Source organism: Manis javanica, chromosome 2 (assembly GCF_040802235.1).
Source record: "Manis javanica isolate MJ-LG chromosome 2, MJ_LKY, whole genome shotgun sequence".
Taxonomy (NCBI): domain Eukaryota; kingdom Metazoa; phylum Chordata; class Mammalia; order Pholidota; family Manidae; genus Manis; species Manis javanica.
In genome coordinates, this window is record NC_133157.1 from 158,170,036 (window position 1) to 158,191,450 (window position 21,415).

Genomic DNA, 21,415 nt, shown 5'->3' on the forward strand with positions numbered 1-21,415 from the left:
TCTTGTTCATTTACTAGAGAATATAATAAAAGAACCTTGCACAGGCATTCATGTATTTTCTATTACTATTGCAGTCACTTTGAAAAAAGGGTTATCTCTAATTTAGGAAAAACTAGCCATGTCAGAATTTGAAAGGCCCTTTTCTTACCATGGTGGTGACAATAAAACCAGCTAATATAAACAGTTTTAAGAAAAAGAATAGAAATACTTCCTAACTCTGGACTTGACCCTATTCTGTACTAAAAATATGCACTTCTTTTTATCGGTGAAGATGTTCTTAGCATCATCAGTTTAAGTGAGAAAATTAAAAAAAGAACCACTTTGTAAGTGGAAACAGTAATAGTCTAGAGCAGCAACTGAAGCGGGCCCACGCCGTGAATCCCCTACTTTAAAATACAGCTCTTAATAATCACATACACTTTTGGACAGCATCTCCAAGCTGAAGTCAGGAATCTGAAACAGGGAGAGTGGCTAGGGAGGCAGCACCTGATGATGAGACCTGCAGAGTCACTGGAGTCTGTGAAATGGAAGGACCCATTTAGGGTTCCCAGGCTGATAGCACTTGAACTTCTATAAGCCACTTGTTCCTTAACACTTTATTTTTAGAATGCTGTATACACCTGCATACACACTCATTTCACAAGCAGGACTCAAAATAAATTCAATCTCAGACTTCTCATGACTTTCTACTTCTTAGATGGTCATGGAGAAAAAACACAAAACAGAGTCAGCTGGTACTGCATCGGGTGGGAGGCAATCTGATGCCTTCTTAAAAAACAAAACAAACCCCGTGAAAATAGTGGCCATTTGAGTACTTTCCACCTGAATTATTTGCACGTTATTTAAACATAGGTTCAAAACGATCACTCATTCAAGAACAGTATCTGCAGATGCCTTTTTCTCCATGACTTCTAAGCTTAAACACTTCACACAAGCATCTCTAAATCACTTCCCAGTTACTCTTAGAACATGGTTCTACTTTACCCCTGCCAAGCAAGACAGTGTGGGGCCAGGGGGAAGAAGTAAGGGGAAACCCAGCAGATAATCATTTACCTATAGATTTTGGCAGCAGGTTTTTGACAAATTCAGTGTGGTCCCCAACATGCAGGATGCTATATACACTTTTGTTCATCAGCTCTTCTTGGTTATACCTTAAATACTGTGTCACATTCTCTGAAACAAACACAATGTTGCCTTCCAGGTTCACTACAAAGAAGAACCCATCAAGGGCCTAAGGGAAAAGGCACAAACTGTGTTAGAAAGGATGCAACATAAAATCATGTACAATTGCAATGACCCCTTTAAAGGAAACATAATTCGTACGTGGATAAAAAAGAGATCTCTCTCTCCCTCCTTCCCTAGTTTTCAGAAACAATTAACGCATTTTGTCTTGGCAAAATTACTTAAACTTAGTGGGAGAAAGCTAGATCAGGTTTCTTATCACAAACTCAATGACAAATACTAACTGTTAATTTCTCAGAATATAATAATTGCCAAGTAAAAATGTACAGGCATTTATCTGTGTTTTCAAGATGAGATTGGTGTATTCCACAGAACCAAAAACAACTTTCATGTTATCAATTGAACACAAAGTAATTTTGTTGTACTGTTTCTCATGAAATACAATGGTAGGGGTCATAGATAACTTTCCCTCAGTTTAAGGATAAATGCCAAGGAAAACCCAGAAAACTTTAACAGCTTTAAAGCTGCCAGGGTTTAAATGAAAAGAATTGCAGATAATCTCAGGCCTTTAAAGGTACATCAATCCTTTATTGTTTGATGTACAGGGGTAAAGGGTCTGGGAGATGTCTCTCCGATATGATGAGACCTTCATTGGGACCTCAAGCTGAGACGAGGCCAGCACTGTCCTGAGACTGGAAAGGGACTCTAGGTTTTGGTCTCTAACAGTGACAACTGCAAAGTTAATTAACTGCGCCCTCCTGTAGATCGTCAAGATGCCAGTCCCTAATCACCTCAGTAGGCCTGCATAGCCTTGCTCTTTGATGGCACTCCAATCTAGATTAGGGAAGGAGATGAAGAATCTAGAATCATTTCAGGAAATACAGAAAACAGTAATAGCTATTGAACATGTTTACTGTGCCTTGAACACTTTGTGTCATTTTAATATTTACAGCTCGGGAAGGACTGTTTTACCTTTTCCAATTTACAGGAGGAAGAAATTGAGGCTCAAAGAGGTTAAACGATTTGTCCAAGCTCTTGCAACGAGTCAGTGGCAGAGCTGGAATCTGACCCAAAGTCCATGTTTTCAGTTGCTGTGCAGCACTGGGTCTACAGCAATATTTGCCCCAGTCCACTTCCTATCATGTTCGCCTTGGAGACGCAAAGGTTGAGAGTTCAGTGAATTTCTCTTAGGTACTCCTCTCTTCCCATTTGATCCCTTCTTGGCAGAGCTCTGTTTTATGGATCAGGTGAGTGGTCAGGACTAGAAAAGCCATGACAATGACCAGGCCTACCTTGAAACAGGGCCACCTGCTCTACCCAGTTTATGCCACACAGTTTCTCCATGCTGTGGATTTACTACTATCTTACATGAATGTTGTACATACTGATATAAAAATGTGTAGGATGGGGCATAAAGTGTTTACTCTTCCCCTAGTTTGTTTTTTCTTTAAGTTATTATTTAACAGGCTTCTATTTTGTGAGAGTTCTTTGAATGTATTTCAATTTAATTCTATTTTCATCATAAAACTAAGTGCTCTCTCAAATTAGAATTGACCATAAGGTACCAGTGAAAGACTATTTTTTAAAAAATGCAACACCCTTGATTTTAAGGTCTTCTTAAAGATTGTCACGTTTTCCCAATGGTATAAATGATACAAAGGGCAAAGAAAGACTGTATGTAAGTGGCCTTCCATCAGAGACTAGCGTCAGCCCCTGAAAGCCTCACTGGAGTGTGTACATGCATGTGTGAGTCTGTGTGGGGGATACGAAGCAGGTCAGCTCATATGTACCAGGTGTCTTTTTAAACTCACTGCTTTAGATGTATACATAACAGGGATTTTCATAATTATATTACCTATAGTTCACTTTTGCAAGTGCATATAGCTTCTTCCCACTGCTTTAGTACCATGGTAAAAAGACTGATTTGTGGTGTAGTATAACTGAAAGATGAAAGTGTTTCACCTTATAAAACCGTGTTTTTTTAAAGCTCACTATGATATGCTCTGATGAGAAAAGCTGACACGTGGTTTTGTTGCCTAGCAACCACTACGCTATGATGTAAGCATGAGCCTGCGTCTATGTCTAGGAACAGTTCAGCAAGAACATGTTTTCCCTGTTTAAATTATTACACATCAACAGGGACAAGGGCTTAAATTTAAGCCTCAAGTCACTAGATTCAAGCATTAGTTCTCTAACATATTTAGCACTGAAGTCCTGCCACACAAGTACCCACTCAGTGCTGAATACACTGAATTCTCAGAAGACTATTTTGAAACAGCAAAAATGTTGGTTTGATTTTTTGAGATAAGGCCTACTGATATCTAGCAATCTGATCTCTACAATCAATGAACTTGCTAGCTCTCGAAGGGCTTGAATCACAGCCTTGTGGGTACTCCCAGCCTTTCTTTTTAGAGGCGTCAAAAGTTTCCCCAGGAGTTTCTGCCCTACTTTAATTTTCCCTCACCTAAGGAATAAGCAGATATATGGGAATTTCCTACTTTTAACAATTTAGATTACCATAATTTTCAAATCAATTTTTCTGTAACTCAGAAGTTTTTTTGTTATCAGAAGCTACCTATTTTCTTTCATCTAATCTAAATAGTCTGCTTAGCATTTTCTAATCTGCTTCTAAGAACCAAGGAGGAAGTAGACTCTCCAACCTTCCACTGCCTTTGTTGACTCTGGAAAATCAAGTTGTTTTTGCTCTTGAAAATTGTAGTTAGATGTTTTCAAGCCAGTGAAATACAGGAGAAATACGCAAGGACAACATGGGGTCATTTAAAAGTCTTTTGGCTATCAGGTCCAGCCCCAGGGAATGAATTCTGTCATTTCTAAATACATAGATGGGGTCAAACGATCTTCACATTTTTTCTGTGCTCTCCCCACCCTTGTAATTAATTACATGGTAGATTTTCACAGTATTAGTTTCTAAAAATAAAAATCGTCTTATGTGCCAACTGAAGAAAAGGGACAATTATTGGTTATCTTTGCTGCTGCCGCTGGTTATGTGATTCTACAGTGACGATGCTGCAAAGCTGCTGGCCATGCGGCACTTTTCAGTCTCATCATAATCATCAGCAAGTAAATTATCTTGAGAACTGACATAATTTATGTCTCAGGGCTCTCTGCCTCTTGTTATATATTCAGTGACATTTTTTCCCTCATCTTATCATAGCCTACATCTTGAATTTTAATTTTGGAATAGGTACAGTAAAGTACTTGGTGTTTAATACTGCACTAGTTAATAAAATAGGTGGACTTCACAAATTCTAGACTGTAGTCTGGTCATAAAACTTCCTAAAGTTAATAAGAAACAGGCAGTTAAGACCAACCATTGCATTTGTGATGCTTATCTTAAAAGTTCTGTTTATTACTTCAGTGTTCATCTTTATGAGATTAATTAGTCTGAAGTAACAAAAATCAAAAATAAAAAGTGTTAAGTCTCTGGCCCTCAAATTTTAACCTGTATATACAAGCATATGCACATGGCATATATAAAATCTAAGAATTTGGTGAACATTTTAAGCTAACATATATTATCTCACAGAATTTAACAGGACTTTTGAACACTGTTTTCCAAAATGAATGCTTGACTGACAGTGAAAGTCAGTCAATTATAATCTAATCTAATTAATTTAATTTGGTATTTCTTCTTTGAAATGTATATATGCTGGAATCAGGGGCCTGAACATACATGCATAGTAAACTCAAGAGGTCAGCAGTACTTTAACCTCAAGAGTGAAAATTAAGTGTGGATTATCCTTAAATTATATTCACCTGTAAGTTATATGCAATAATAAAAAGATCAGCATTATAAAATACAGAAACAAAATGAGGATGTGCACCTCCAGCATCATGGGCCCCAGCGCATCCTTGTCGATGACACCCTGCCCTGTAGATGACACATCTGACTTCTGCACTTCGTCTATGTTCGCGGCTGCTGCTTTCTCTGCAACAAACACAAGTGTGAGATGACAACACTCTCTCAAGGACAGAGTGACACAGAAAACATTTTTATTGTAATGATTTAAAAAATCTCTAGTGGGATCTGCTGTGGCTATAAAAGAGTTAAGAGTACATTCCCACTGCCATCGAATAGAAGAAACTGCTGATAGCAGGAGCCAGAGCATTAACTTTGCACCTCCAGAACCTGTGGCTCAGACCCCCTTTACAGGCAGCTAATAAAATGAGTTTAGTGTTTTCATGCTAGTCCCTGACAAGCATTTTTCCCAGATTGCAAAACTGCTATATACTATGGCACAATTTGTCTCTACTCAAGAGACTCCCCTAACTAGGATAACGAAGGATCTGTTGTTCAGAACTCAGTGGCATAATCTGAGACACATTTGCACATATTTGAAGAAGGAATAAAAAAGGAGTCCTCATCTGCTGTGGCTGCTACCATGTGACTCTGTGACGACTCCCTTGACTCTTGTACTGTTCCATTTCTTATCACATTCACATTTAAAGTCACTAGAAAGATTTGGTTCTTGACTTAATTAAAGGTGCTTAACGATTTAGGGCAGAGGCACCCTATCGAGTACCCAGAGAATTTCAGCGGTTGTTCTTTTATCCAGCACAGGGGTGCACAAGATGTGTGGGGCAGCTTTCAGGCCCACAAGGTCCGGGAAAACGGTCCGTTGTGGACAACTCTCAGAGAAGTAATAGATGCACTGTTATCAGTAGATATGTAACTAGTTATTTCAAGAACACCAAAAAGTTTAAAGTGTCATAGATACGTATCATCAACTTGCTAGAAAATAACACAGAAACAATGTGCCAATTACTTATACCTGAATAAATTATATCCTTGTTTACACTGCATGTTATCATTGTAATTAAATACAAATATAGAAAATGTACATCATTTTAGTACTCAGAATTAACCTGCTTTCAGGATGTTAGTAAATTTTGCTTCTTCTTTTTAAATAAATTTTACATAGTATTGTGAATATCCAGAAAGCTTAACTTGTACCTGAGAAACAACTGGGAATTATGCAGGCCCTCCACCTCTTCCACTTCCATGATGAGTGCATCCACATTGTACATTTATCAGTGCAAAGGGGAAGATGTGACCTGTGTGCTTCAAGTCTAAGCTCAGCCACTTAATAGAAGTATGAGTCAGAGCAAGTCACTTCAACCTTTTAAATCCTTCGTACCTGTCATCTGTACATCATGGACTGTGACAATAGTAAATGGGGTTGATGTAAAACACATTCTAAAAACTAGAGCTTACAAATACCACTTACTACTAGCATATTTATTTGTCTTTGTTCTTCCTGAGTTCCAAATATAGTAATTTCTTTGCAGAGCTTATGGTCAGCAGATTGTACCTGCTTTTTCAACTACTTTACAGTCCTGATTCATCTCAGATCTAAGTAATTGTGATCACTATTAGGGGAAACACGACTTGTCCAGTAACCTTTATGATTCAATATTGGGAGACGTTGTCAGTCCTCACTTCATTTCTTTTCCTTGCTGTCTTCCCTACTCTTGACTGTTAGCTTCCTTTATGCCTGTCCTCTTTGCCGGCTTGGTCTCTGCCCAGTTCCTCAGCCTCAACCAAGGCAGGAAGTATCTCAGGCTCTCCAGACAATTACTGCATATGACCCCCCAGCCCCACCCATACCTCACTTTCCTAGAATATTTTTCATTGCCAAATGTATTTCCAATAAATGCATACTGGGGCACACTATTTTTTTTTCTTTGCCAGTTCATTCTGTTACAGCTGTAGATTTCTCTTCAGTTTCTGCTCACTTTCTTACCCACTGGTCTAGGGATAGGACTGGCACTATTAATAGCTGCTTCATCTAAACTAACAGCCCTGCTCTGCCAAGGTCCGAGCAGGCTTCAGGCTCAAGGACCCTGAGTTTCATTAATACTCAGTCTTAAAACTCATATAATCATTATTATGTATTTATGTGGCCCTGCTGCATTCTCATTTGTTTTTTTGTCTTCGGTACTGTGGCAGTCAGTGGGTAGGAGCAATGTACTCACACATGTACAAAGTGATCGGCAGCCCTTCTCCCGCCTCCTGATATTCAGAGAACCATGCTCCCATCGGCAGGGTCTTTCAGCAGCAGCAGTGATTCTCAAATTGGAATAGTATGCTTGAAAAGACCTCCCCCAGAGAGGGTCTATCAGAATTTGCAGACTGAGAAGAATTTTGCATGAAATTCTGATCCATCTAGGAAGGTACCCTCTGCTTCCCACTTTCTGAGGTGAAAGAGTATATTCCATGAATAGTACGTTCTCCCCACCAGACGGTAAGTTTCATGAAGGGGGGACTGTATTTTTATCTTCTTCAATGACTAGTACTGTCCCTATGTCAGAGGAGGATCATTTAATATAATAGCTGGTGGCTGACCGAAAGGCTAGCCCTCCTGCTGGTACTTCTTCCCAGAAGTTTAAGAGGGAAGTGGAGTGGAAAAAGGATGGTGGGGGGACAAGAAACTGATTATCCCTTTCAGATCCACAGGCCCTCCAGGGATGAATAGGCAGAAATATGGGGGAAGGGCTTCCTGAGAAGAACCAGTCTGATATAACCAGTCATCTTGTCTTGCCTTAGTAAGTTTCAAGGCATCTTATGTTCTCACAGTGTCCCCAAGTCTCCTATCCTCCCACTGGTAAAACTGGTGATTTCATTCTTTTTAAAGAATGGATTTAATTCACGTTAATCTTGGGGGAGAGCTAGATATGAAGCAATAGCTGCTTATCACAAAGGCAACTCTGTACCTATCACTGACTACCAGAAAACATCAGGCTATTTGTTATATGAGATTCTGATATCACAGTAGTAATAAATTAGTGTTTTCTGTGGTATCTATAATAATGGCTGCAATTCAAGGCAACATGAATATAAAATAACAATGTTTATGATGATCCATTCCCTAGTCTTTTAAAGACAACCAGTATGCCTTCTGAGATGTTTACATTTGGAGGATCTGATCATCCTTCTGAAGACCCCAAATTCCCTCAATTCATCAGTTAATATTTTGGGGAATTTTAAAAACTCAAACTTAGAAAACCCAATCATGCAGGTACCTAAAAGACTGATAAACTTTCAATGCCAGGGTATTCTAAATATTCTAGCAATATATGCTCTGGCACTGAATTTTAGACTTACCAGGAAATATGTAGAATGCGAGTCCTATCTGCAGAGCATTTTCTTTTATTTTTAGGATCCTACAGATCAGACATAGGGTAAGGGTCTAAAATTTAAAGTAGGTGCTGATTTAGATCTGACAAAACATATTTGGGCTCTGCTGGAAAGCCTGGGTAAAACTAATTATTGTCCTGAAATATTATTTGTAATAATAAATGTCACTTATTTTCCCCTTTAGAATATTCAACTGATAAATCTTCAAAAGGAGAAATGAAGCAGGTAACAATAAGTCCCCGAGGATGAATGGCCCCATGAGCAAACTGGCCAGCCACCACAGCCCCAGGGCAGTGGTCTCCAACCACGTGTCTCCGGGTGTGGCTCTGCGCCTCCCTCCCTAAGCCTGTGATACCAGTAGAGCGAAGAATTCTACCCAGCCGAGAGATCACATTTAGCTGGAAGGGCAAAATGACTACAACTGAACCAAACAAGAACAACTTCGGGCTAAACTGCAAACAAATTTCACGTTCAAAGGGGAGATAAATATGGGCGGACATGGCTCAGAATATGTCGCATACGTTCTCACTGGCTGGATTCTGCAGGATATGCGAGTGGATGGCAAACGCCAACGGCCTAACAGCCTAACAGGAAAGCGGTAGGGGTGGATGTGTGGTATCGAGTGTTGAGGAAACTGTAGCCAAGCCTTTGAAAACCAATGTTAAGGAACATTAGCAAGAAGTTTGTCTATGCTGGAATTCTAGGAATCCCTGAATTGAAAACAACACACATATCAATTTAAAATTATATTAGTAGAACACGTGCTTTGAAAGAAAACTTTAAATGAGTGTTAATTATTTGGATAGAACTTTGGAAATACTCCAATATTTACACAATACTATTCGTATATAGTATATAGTAAGAGAATGGGAAATTTTCACTACTCATAGAGTAAATAAATAAGAAGGTAAAGAATTTAGGGCTTTTCACTACTATCCCTACGAACTTTTTACATATATGCATTTTTCAGCTTGTCATCTATTATTCAATTCTGTACTGAATTTGTGCTTTGACCCTTTCTCAATATTAATGAGAAAAAAAATCAACACTATCAAGTGATAGAAAATACCAGAAATATGGCTTTACCAATATGATCGGAATCTAAATTAAACTGGTCCTGAGTTTATGTTACTCGGGTACTTTACATGAAGTAATTACTACCTCTGTTCAATGTTCAGTTGAGCCTTGAAATTAAACAGAAGGAGGAAAAGGACTCCTTTGAGATATGCTATTATGTTAACTGGACATACACTGGTATCTTGATAAAATGCTTCAGTAATGAGTATGCTATATTTATGAGTCAGATATAAATATGCTTAAATCCTCAGCTATATTTATACTTCTGTAAGTGCAGCATTACTACACTGAAATACACTAATATTTTTAAATTAGGCAGTTTTCTTCAGCGGTCACAAATTATATTTAATTTTCTATATTTTGCATCCATTAACCATGAAAATACATTAGGTTACAAAAATATTCCTCAGTAAACTCAACAGTAGAATGATTGCCCCAGAGTTTCATATGATCAAAACCTATGAAATCTCATCATTACAGATGGAATACTTAAATCAGAGAAGAGATGATGAAATTTAATTTTCAGGATCTACAAAAAGGTTTCTCCTTCATGCCTTGACTTCCATTTCTTCCTGCTGCACTTTAACCATTAAAGTTATTCCTTTTGGATAAAGAATATGACCTAAGAGAGAATAACAGTGAAAATAATAATTGTCCTTTTCTTCCTCACTCTCAAAAAGATAAAAATATAAGATAGCTATGATCTTTCTAATAGCACATTTTTACAGATGCAAAGCCCTGATTAGAGAGACTGTCCAAGGATGCCTCTATAATATTTCTCCAAGTGTCCCTTCCCTCCTGGGTGGCTGCTTAGAGACCAATCCTATCCAGATCCTACATTTGCCTCCATTCCAGAAATCCAATACCAATTAAATTTCCAGTTTCAAAGCAAAGAACAAAACCCCATCTCTTCAGGGACCATGTCAAGATGAGTCATACCACAAACAAGGAGAAAATCACTAATCTTATATTCCATATGTTTTTCTTTATAAGTAATTATTATTCATGTTTTCTCTCAGGACAAAAGGAAAAGTGAATAGCTATGCATTTGATCTCTAGAAATATACAAGGAAAAACAGGTACTTTTTGAAGCAGCTGGATTAAATTGCTCTTTATCACTGGCATCTACAGGCCTAAATTTGAAAGTAAAATTTAAGTTTTCTGGTGAGAACAGCAACAAATCAGACACTGTGTTTCTAGCAAAAAAAAAAAAAAACTGATTTATGTTTAAACAAGTACAATTAACTATTTTTAAATTATGAAGTATTTTTTTAAAACAGTACTTTTTAAAAAAGACTTTTATATGTTCTTCTAAAACATCATTTATTGATTTTTGGTAACTTATGAAATCTTGTATTGTTATGAAGTCTCGTCTTTTTGTTTATTAGGCCATGGAATGGTGAACGACATTCAAAAGACCTTTCCACAAAACGCCACTGGAACAGAGTCCTGTCTCCTCTCAGGGATGGCAGTTGTGGCTCAGGGGACAGCAGCAGTCAGTATGAACCACCACGCAGGACTCAGACACCTAAATGTTGTTTGCTGTCTGCCCAGCAGAGGGACAGGAAGGAGGTTTATATGCTTTCCTTCTTCATCTTGTTCCAAACATCCAAAGAGGCCATGGAAAACTTGTAGAAATTAGCCTATCTATAAAAAGTAAGAATTCAAAAAAATACCAGTTCCTCACTCTGTAAAAAAAATAGTCAACTGAAAGATAACCAACAGGGTGTTTACATATATATAGAATTACAACATTGTCCATGTTTTGACCTCCCTGACACGTAAGTGAAGTAAAGACTTCAAAAAATTTTTTTTGTTTAGTCAAACATGAGGATAGTTGGACTTACTGAAACAGTATTATTTAAAATAGGAGAATCTTTGACTAAAGTGGAACCTGATACTTTATGCAGGTTTTGTTATTTATTCCACTGCTTCAAAATGAGTAAAATCACTCACTCAGAAACTATCAATTTTTCAGTAGACTGATGTCAAACACAAGTCTAATCACCTCCACAACAAATTTTAAGACTCTAGTGGGAATACATCCACAATTTTCATCTTTTCTTGCATTTTGGAACTGGATGATTTCAGGTGAAGTGACTGTTAAACCTAGTTAAGAGGGAGACCCATGCAGAGCAAAGAAGTCATTGAAACAGTGACAGGCAGTTTCTGGCCAAGCACTATAGATTAAATATTACAGGAAAAGTTATGTAGTATCTCAAAGGTTCTAGAAGGTAAAACCAGAGAATTATGCATCTGTACCAACTAAAATTAGAAAAGCTGCCATATGGCTCCGTGAAGCCAGCAGCGCATTCTTATTCATTAGGAAGCATTCTGCTAACATAAAAACACAAGGCCCTTCCTGTGCTCTCCAAATGTGTTTATCTTTTCAACATTAATGCACTATATATCATCAGGCTGCTGAAATCTCCTGCCGTGCATACTAAAAACGTGCAGCTGCACTTTCTTTAGTAGTGGGAGGAACCTAAGTCCCAAGTTGCCTCCCTCCCTTTCTGACATTGAGCTTCTTGTTCACATATCATAGTTTGCCTTCAGCTGAAGAAACAGCAAAATTAACCAATCTCCACCCAGCAAAACCCCTTCAGTCCGCTTCAGAGAAACATGCTCGGTTTTGTTTTCCTCCATGGTAAGGCATGACTACTTCGGTAGAAACAATAGCCCACAGATTTGAAACGTACAGGCCCACTTTTAAAATTCATGTACTACACTCATCAAGAGAGAACACAGTAACCAGATTAGACTCTGGATATAACTGGCTAGAAAATGCTTTTGCTCATAAGAATTATTACTGAATCTGCTGTCACCAATACATAATTCTATTTAGTAGCCCACTTCACATATTTACCTATCAATACTGAATGTACTGACAGGGAAAATAGACAATGGACTGTCTTTTGCAGTAAGCCATATATCTAACAATTTGTCCAAAATCTCTTTGTTTTACATAATCTCAATAGGCCTACACTACAAGACAGATCACAGAAGTTAACAAAAGTCAGACACACAGTAAACCACATTGACAGTGAAAGACCTCTCTTTAAATCCATGGAAGCATGGCTTCAGAAATACTGCAAGTTAATCAACCGAAAGGCAACGAGTGCATGTCATTCAACGTCTTAGGTCGGTCGGCATTCATTCATTCACCAATGTAATATGTATGTCTCTACTTCACTCTCTCAGTGTTGAGAGATAAGGCAAAATAAAATATGAAAACTGCTTATTTACTGTTAATTCTAATTTACTAGTCTCAGCTAGCTAACCTTTAGCACTTATCTGAATAAGGAAATGGAGGAGTCATAATTTGTTGAGAAGGCTGAAAGGTGAGATTGAGACTAGATGAATGCAGAAAAAAAAATCGATGGGTGTGAAAGAAATGATAAGTGAAGTTCTAATTCAGCACTGAACTAGAATATTTAAGGGCAGCTTCTTAGAGGACCAAACTATAAAAATGTTTTCTTTCTTTCAAATACGTGTTAGTTAACTCAAGCAAGGCTGACAATTACTAGACAAAAGCCCTTAATTAATTTTCTGACAAATAGGTTAAAATGTAGAAATTATATAAAAAGGTGTTTCTAAAATCTTTAAAAAGACTTTGGTCTATGTAGTGTAAATATCCTTATCTCCCGAATCATTGTTCTGTTCACTGGCACCGCAATCCTCATCTCCGTCTCCTACCTCACATCCCAGCAGTATCCATTACTTATCCCTCCAGTTGCATCGTGCTGTATCAGGACTGCCAGCATTTCCTGAGTCTGTTCCACCTGCACAGATGCCCTTCCACTCGTTCTCTATGAAGATCCCACTGCTGTTCCAGAAGCTCATTACAATCAAGGTAGGTTGCCTTCCTGTGTCTCTGCAATGCCCTGTGCTGGCCCCAGGCTAACAGCCCACCCACCCTAGCTTTTTGAAATGATTGATCTGTTTTCGTATCTGTCCCTTTCCCTGCATTGTTGGCCCCTGGGCTACAAGAGAAGTCTTTTTATTTGCTGCCTGGCACACAGTGGGTATTCAATAATGTTTGTGTTAATATTGAACCGGTCTACAGCTGTAGCTGAAATTCAGTATAGCCAGGATCTCAAAATCGTAAATGCGTCTTTAGTGGGGATCTGTTCTGAAGAGCTTTACTGTATACTTAACATAATGGAGTTTTATTTTAAGATCTGATTTCTGGAGTCAAAGCATCACATTGAAATGGGATGAGAAAAAAGGTCAGATCGTGTGCTAAAAGCACTGGGATAATTCCTGTGGTGGGCAGGCCACTGGGAAAAGCATTTCATAGGGAAGAAGTCACCAGTGCTCTTTCTACACCTGAGAGATCAAGAAAAACAGAAACAGACTTTTTAAATCCAGACTATCACCTAGGAAGTTACAGCTTGCCTTATAAAAAAAAAGGTAGTTTGGCATCATGGAGTTTTTATCAGACTCAGGGATTTTCCCAGACACTCTTAGCCCCTAAGAAAATAAACCAACCCAGGAAGGGTTCTACAAATCACCCATTTGCCTGGGAACCCAGTATAAAAGAGCACTTCATCAGGTTTCCTATTCCTCCCACACAGTGGGCTGGGAGAAGACCCGGCTCTGAGCCAGAGGGGCCACAGAGAAGGCGAGAGCAGGCGGAGGGAGGGCTGAAATCCCTGGAGAGGCAGACAAAGTTCTTTCTTTTCTTACTCAGTTTTGTACACCCAGTGATGAACACAATGTTTACCACCATAAAGATGTGCGACAAAGCACAGGGAAGAAAGGGACAGAGGCGGCAACGAGGGGAAGGAAGGAGGTTGGTTTTCCTCCTTCCCATTATCCCTTTTTGCTGACGCCGCCACAAATCCTCTTCTCCTTTGCCTGTTCACAGGGCTTCAATCCCAGGCTTCCACTTTCCCTTAGCAGTAGATGTGCAGAGGGACACCTCCCGGAAGACTGAAACCCATCCTCGGACCACCTGGCCTTCATTTGTCCCTTGAGGCCATTCTTCCATGCCCTGGTGTCCAGTGCTCCCCACTTCCTTCTCACTGGCATGCATCTTGCTCTCTGATTCACATAATGTTCTGCTTGTCAGACCTGCTGGCTTTTTTCTCCCTATGTTCTTCTCCCATCTGTATATCTTTTCCTTCTAGTTTTTCTCTTCAGACACAGGACCTGATGCCCTGTGCCTCCTAATGAGATAGCTACAGCTAGCTGTATAGATAACGCTGGTCACATCTCCACCCCTGGCCCCCACCCAGCCACAGTGATTCTAACAATACCACAGGGAGGCTGAAATCCCTGGTTTCATTTTGCCTACTGCTATCCACTCTCAGCGACTCACTTGCAGCCTTTGCTTGAGCAATCATGGGAGGACCTCATGGACATGCTTTTAAAAAGCAGGTGTTCCCAATTCAAAGCACCTAATGCAAAAAGCTGATAATAGAACAGAGAATCATCTAATTTAGAGACCAAAACATTAAATTATGCTAAATCATAACATCCTAGTAGAGAAAGCAAAGCATTGAGAACAATGGGAGAACTGCATAAATATATGTAGTTCCATGGCTCTGGCCAACCATGGGAGGCAGGGGGACATGGGGCTGAGAGGAAGGCATACTATCAGGGGATTAAGGCAATGAGAATTTCCAAGTATGAAGAAAATGACTGTAAAGGTGAACGCAGTGTCCAAAGCAAGAGCTCTCTGTGGACAGGGACCAGAGTGGGCCTAGTACCTGCCCAGAAGGCACAGGGGCCCATTCTAAGAGGCAGGCTCCAGAAAATCTTACAGTCCACTACCACTACCACAATCTCTGATAGGCAAAAACCCCTAGTAGCTAAAATGAGGTTCTTTCTAGATCACCTTGGAAGGTTAATAACCAAGACATAAAAACTAGCTAATTCCTTTGTGAATGCTCAGGAAGGAAAGGAAGTGACTGTTAAGAGTAGGTCTTGCCTCAAAGCCCATTTCAGGCACTTTTGAACAATCACTAAAGGCAAAGTGTACCATTTCTGTGACTCTGAAACTACCATCATGGGCTTTTTCACCAGTCCTTCTCTGTATGTTTGTTTCATGCTCTGCCTAATCCAAAAATGATTATTTCTGCTTTAGTTGTTGTTTTTTTAACCTATTAGGAACTATGTATTGGAATGAGGCTACCTAACAGTTAAAAAAAAAATGCATACAACACTGTGGATAAAATCAAAGTTCCTGTGGTCAGGATTCTCACCTGGCCCTGGTTGGCTAGCTCACTACACATGTGTGGGCAATACATCATTACTGACTCTATAAATAGCCCTACCCAGTGCTCTGGGTGACACGGTGGTATGGCTGCAAAGCTGCAGGATAGCAGAGCAGAGGGAGTGGTAGCAGTGCCCATGACAGAGATTGGGACAGCTGTGCAGGCAGAGAGGCCCAGAGGCAGAAACCAACTTGCTGCATGCAGACTCACTCTGAGTGAACGTGATTTTAGTGACTGACCTGCCACCATGGGAATAAAGTTGGGTATAACCCTTTCACCCCAAGAACGTTCTACTGTCATGTCTTTTGTCACACTGAATCCATAGTGAACTTGCCCAGGGCTGAAATGCATTGGCAAGTCAAACACAAATAAAAAACCTAAAAAAATTTTTATATACTTCTTTCAGAGAAATCCAGTTTGGGCAAAGGAACCCAGGTTTATTCTCCAGGGCTGCAGGGAGAAAGGACAGAGTGAAAAGTATAGAATCATGGTTCTAAGAAGGATTTGACTGTCAGAACACCTATGCTCTCCAAAACAGAACTTCAGTGGGAGAAGCTACAGAATGTCATTTTTATGTCACATAAAAACAGAAGTTTTAATCTGTTCTATTCAAATGCTTGAAATACTTTTGATTTGAACCATTTTTACATACGAAAGTGTGGTTAATCCCTCCCTGCCAACTAATCTCAAATTGGTCCTAGTCTTTCTGAATTTGGGTTGTACAGCATCAGGGCTGACCATGAAGAGCAAGGTGGGACAGAGCTGCTACATGCGATTCATCCTTTGCACTGAGATTATCAGGCCCCTCTGGAAGGCCAGAGCTGCCACCTTAGGAAGGCATCTTGAACTATCCAGACCAAATGTGAAGGATATCCTGGTATAAAAAAGGATCCGACTTGTTTTGAAGGCTAAATATATGGCACAAGGGAATTTTATAAAGCAAGGTTTCCCACAAAACAAAGAGAAACTTGGTTTGTGTTTGTAAATTTTCCATACACATACCCAAACTCTATCTGACTGTGGAGAATGATCACTTAATTTAGAGTAAGAGATCAAGGGAAAAGAAAGAATGGGAAGCATTTGGGATAGAATCCTAAAGTCAATCTTCCTAATTTTCTAAAATACAAAATTTCTGTATCATTATCGTAGTATCCTGAGTTCAAAAGATGTTCTGAAAAGAGTTCTGTAATATATCAATTAATAGTTACTGTACTTCATAATGACAATAGGAATAGATTTTAATACATCTTTAAAGTGACCTTTTAAGTACCTTATGGCATGAAATCTTCCCAATTTAAGCAGAGTTGCAATGAATCATCAACCAACAATCCAAAACTATTTAAAAGCACCAGGCAATTCAAAGAAAACAAGAGTCAGCTTTACTCAAGAAACTGACTTGCCTCACCAGGAAGTAGGAGCTGAAGTGGGGGCCTTAGAAACCAGCACCTGCAGATGTTAAAGCCCAGTAGAAGTGTGGGCAAGAGGTGATCATAATTTGGAGGAGGCCAAAGTGAAACTAACAAAGGCCAACATTTACAAAGATCCCTAAATTTGGTACCCTGACTACCTTTTCAATAACGAATACTCTCCTTTATGTATGGTCCGGTAATTCTCCAGCAAATTTTTTAGGTTAAGGGTGAAAAACATCATGATAATAACTCCAGCAATTTAGTAATTCTCTCAGATGTTATATCTATGTGCTCATGAACACAAACACTAAGCAGCAAAATCTGCTGCAAAAAATTTTTTAAATTATCTTTTCTAGTCTGACGATTTTGTTCTCCAACAAAGTTGATGGAAAAGTTTAAGCCACAACTGAAAGACATACAGACATGAATATGAGTGCCATAGCTATCTGATGGATAAATCCAAAATAAAAATTGGAGGTTAATTGCAGTTTTCCATATAGGCCATGGAATATCAAAATTACCCAATTATAAATATGAAAACAGACATAATAGTATTAAGTCACTCCCTATCAAATTAAATGGTTTAAATTAGCTTGAAATTAGTTGTTTTACATTTATTAGTCATTAGAGAGAAGTTCCCCACTATTCACAACCCTTCAAATAGTAAAATAAAATCTTCATAAAATTATTCCTATTTTCAATTTTAACTGTCCTACTTAAGTTTCAAAATGCTAGATGATTTAGTATGATGCTGTTCATCAAGACTTAAGCAAAATTCTACCCAATAGAATTGATACACAATCTTAGTTTCAAGTATACAACACAGTGGTTCAACAGTTATCCATATTATTAAATCCTCACCCCCCTAGAGCTGTTACTATCTGTCAACATAGGAAGATGTTACACAATCATACCCAAAAGCATTTTGAAACAGGTTTAGCTTCAACATATATGTACAGTTTGATTCCAGAAACCTGTTTTTGGAAATCCAGCCTGTCAGGTGTTGGTGAGGTACATAAAGTGATTGAAGATAACAGATATGACAACCAAGCAGGTCCAGTTTCGGGGGCCATAGCAAGAGCCTGACACCTGGACTACAAGATGGTGCAGTAGTCAAGCAACATGTATCTCCCACCTCTCAAGACAGTCATGGATTACTTTTCCAAACCATATTGTTTGTTATTTTTTTATTGCATCAACAGACACTGGGATTCCCAGAAACTAGAATGGTAGCAGTTGTTAACTCTGTGTTACCAAGGAAAATATTTGGTTACATCTAGGGTTTCCTGAGAGCAAGTGACCTCTATCTTTTCCAAGCTTAAAATGCTGTAAGGCTTTGCTGATTCAGCAAAGCACTCCATAATCACTTGCAAAATGCCCCTGCCTCACAGGGATGTTATGAGGCTTAATAAGATAATGCATGTGTAACACATGGAGCTCCACAGAAGAAAGGCGCTAAGTAATAGTATTAGTCTGCATCTATTATTATGTACAAGCAATCTTACAAAGACAAGAATCCAGGCCTGTTAACGAATTACAAATACAACAGTTTAAATAATGTAATAAGAACAACTGTATGACAAAGAAAAATGTGAAATCATTCCTGTAAAAATGGAAGGAATGGGCAGACTTCATAAGGCTAAGTGAAAATGAAAAGAAAATAGAACCAGACAAGTTTCTACTAAAAGAAAATTACATCTTTGTGACAAAACAAATTAAATCAGAAATATAAGAATATATTTTATCAAAGCTATCCTGAGACACTGCTATTAATCAATTAACTTCAGTATCATTTCCTTGGTTTTTCTCTCAATAAAATTTGTAAAAAAAAAAATCACATCCAGTATTAGCAGTGATAAAATTTGTTGTTCAGTTATCAATGGTAACACTGAAAACCTAAACAGTCCTTATTGTAAAACATGAGTACTTTACCAAATATAAATTTATTTTTAAAACACTAAAATAATGCTGCCTTTTTTTCCCCCACAGCATTTGTCTCCTAGATGGATAACACCTGTTTCTCGTCCCTCTGGGGGACAAGATTTTATTGAAATTCAACTGGGGTGTCTCCAAAAGAACAGGCTTGGCTGTGGTGCCATTGCTGTCCCTGGATAGCTAGACCGTGACTGGGGCCTTCTTCATCCCTGGGTCATTTCCTTTGGGAAATCTTCCTGGAATCTCAGGGGATCCAATTTTTCACCTTCGCTCTATTTCTCTGTATAACACTGCCATAATATAACTTACTATAGCAGACTTTCAAGTTCTTGAGTCCGAGATTTTTTTTTTCATCCTTGCATCCCCATCCTCAACATCAACTGCTGACCCATGTAGATACTCAATAAAAGTGAGTAGAGCTGATCCACAATCTGGAGAAGCAATGCAAGGAGTACATCAGGTGGCCTGAGTAGGTTGTACAGGATCTGCTTCAAGCTCACAGATGGCACAAGGGATTTTAATTTCAAATTTTTCTTTGTAATTTTGTCAAAAAAATATTATTTTGTGCTTAAAGGAAACATAAACACGGTATTGGATGGTGAGAATGCAAAGAAAAGAAAGACAGGCCTTGCTCTCCGGTGTGGGTTGAAGGCACTTTGACAGGGTTATGCCAAGTGCTGAAATGGGGTTAGAGGATTGTCTTTTTAAAGTATGGCAGATTAATGCAATAAAAGAAAAATGAAATTGATAAACTTGTAAGGATTAGAAGGTTTTTCTTATTTATTTAGATGGAAGATACAGCTTATTTGGAAAGTTAAGTTCAGGAAACAGCATTGATCCAGATGCTGAATGAAGAGAGACTCCAATTATCTAAGATTTCACAAAGAAGTCTTTCATCAGAGACTGAACATGGCAAGTGCTGATTACTTTACTCAAAATAAACTTCCATCAACACACCAGGAACAATGCACACACCTCAGGATGCTAACAGGGCCCAATTAGTTCTCTGAAGTGTAGCAGCTCAAAAGAATTTTAGAAAGTAAAATGTGAAGGTTAATGATCTTTTATGTAATTCTCTCAGGATAAACCCAATTGCCAAGGAAATTAGACTTACAGGTCTCAAAAATTCAGGCTGAGAACGTACTCCACAGAAATAAAAACAACTTGTCAATTTTCAAAGTTAAACCTACTGGCGAACTTAAAAGAGAAAAACCTACAATCACTTATCTACAAAGGTGTCTACAAGATGGGTTATGTATCTGTCCCTTCTAAGAGAAGTATGAGTCACCGAGTCAGGAGTTAGAGTTAAAATACTCAAGTGTCTACATCTTTTCTTTTTCTTATGCTGATATGTAAATCAGGAGCTCAATTTTATAACCTCAGTTTCAACAGTGGAGGATTTTGTCCATGGGAAGAACCCGCAGGGCTCCTCACAGTAATGACGTAATCAACTGCTTCTAAGAAGGAAAGTCAAAGAAAGGTGGGAAAAGATAAACATTCAAAGTGACTGGATTATAAATGAAGATAAATTGGGGGGTGGAGGGTAAGGCTATTCTAAAAGTCAAGGATGACTTTGGGAGAATGCCCTGGTAAAGGAACTAAGGCATGGACCTAATGGAGAGAAGGAATTGAGAAACATAATAACTATGACCCTCTACAAAAATATTTAGTATTGCAGGTCTTTACAAATCCTGACATTGGATCCATAATCTTTCAAGTTCATGAAAACCACCCCTCCACCCACTAGCGCAAGGATCAATTTGTAAAAAAAGTCAAACTGTTCATAATTTGTGTGTGTGTGTTTTTAAATCTGAAAATGCTTTACTGTATCCTACAGGCAAAGGACAGGCAGTGAGTATATTCTTAAAATTATGAGTAACTATGTATTGAGAGATGGGTATCAAAGATAAAATTGCTATTGCTTTAAAGCCACTAAGCAGGCAAAAAAACTCAGATGTCTCCCTGGTCATTTCCCCCAGGTAATGTAGATTCACTTCAGTATTGAAATAGGGCCAGTCAAGGCGAACAAAGCAGATTCCTACCCATGTCTCCTATGGCACAGAGGGCCTCACCCCATTTCTTAGCACCATTTCTTAGAATATCCCCTCCAATGAGAATATTTCCTCCAAAATATAAATGAGCCATACTTTAATTCCTCTTATAAACTAAGACCCTCTACTTATCTATGTGGTCTTTGTCTCTTCCAATAAAATATAAGGAAAGGGAGAGAAGAAGAAAGAGTGGGAGAGAGAGATACAAGGGGGATAAGCATGGAAGTGAGGGAGAGCCACAAGCACCTCCTGTGGGATCAAGAGATACATTTAGGAGTTTCTAAAGACTGAAGATGAAATTGGGACTATGTACAAAGATTCAAAGAGAGCTTTACTTAACTTCAAAGAACCTCTGGAACATGATTTATTAAGAGTTTAAAA

General features: G+C 38.6%; 1 protein-coding gene across 13 annotated transcripts in view; it reads right to left on the bottom strand.

Moving 5' to 3' along the window:
• Positions 1-21,415, bottom strand: part of NCOA2 (nuclear receptor coactivator 2) — a 289,669-nt gene that overhangs the window by 53,307 nt on the left and 214,947 nt on the right. For all 13 annotated transcript variants that reach the window (XM_036998040.2, XM_036998037.2, XM_036998034.2 and 10 more), the window contains 2 exons: positions 5,028-5,131; positions 1,054-1,231 (listed from right to left, as the gene is read on the bottom strand). In XM_036998040.2, the coding sequence (XP_036853935.1) occupies positions 1,054-1,231; positions 5,028-5,131 (282 nt within the window). The remainder of the gene's footprint in view (positions 1-1,053; positions 1,232-5,027; positions 5,132-21,415) is intronic.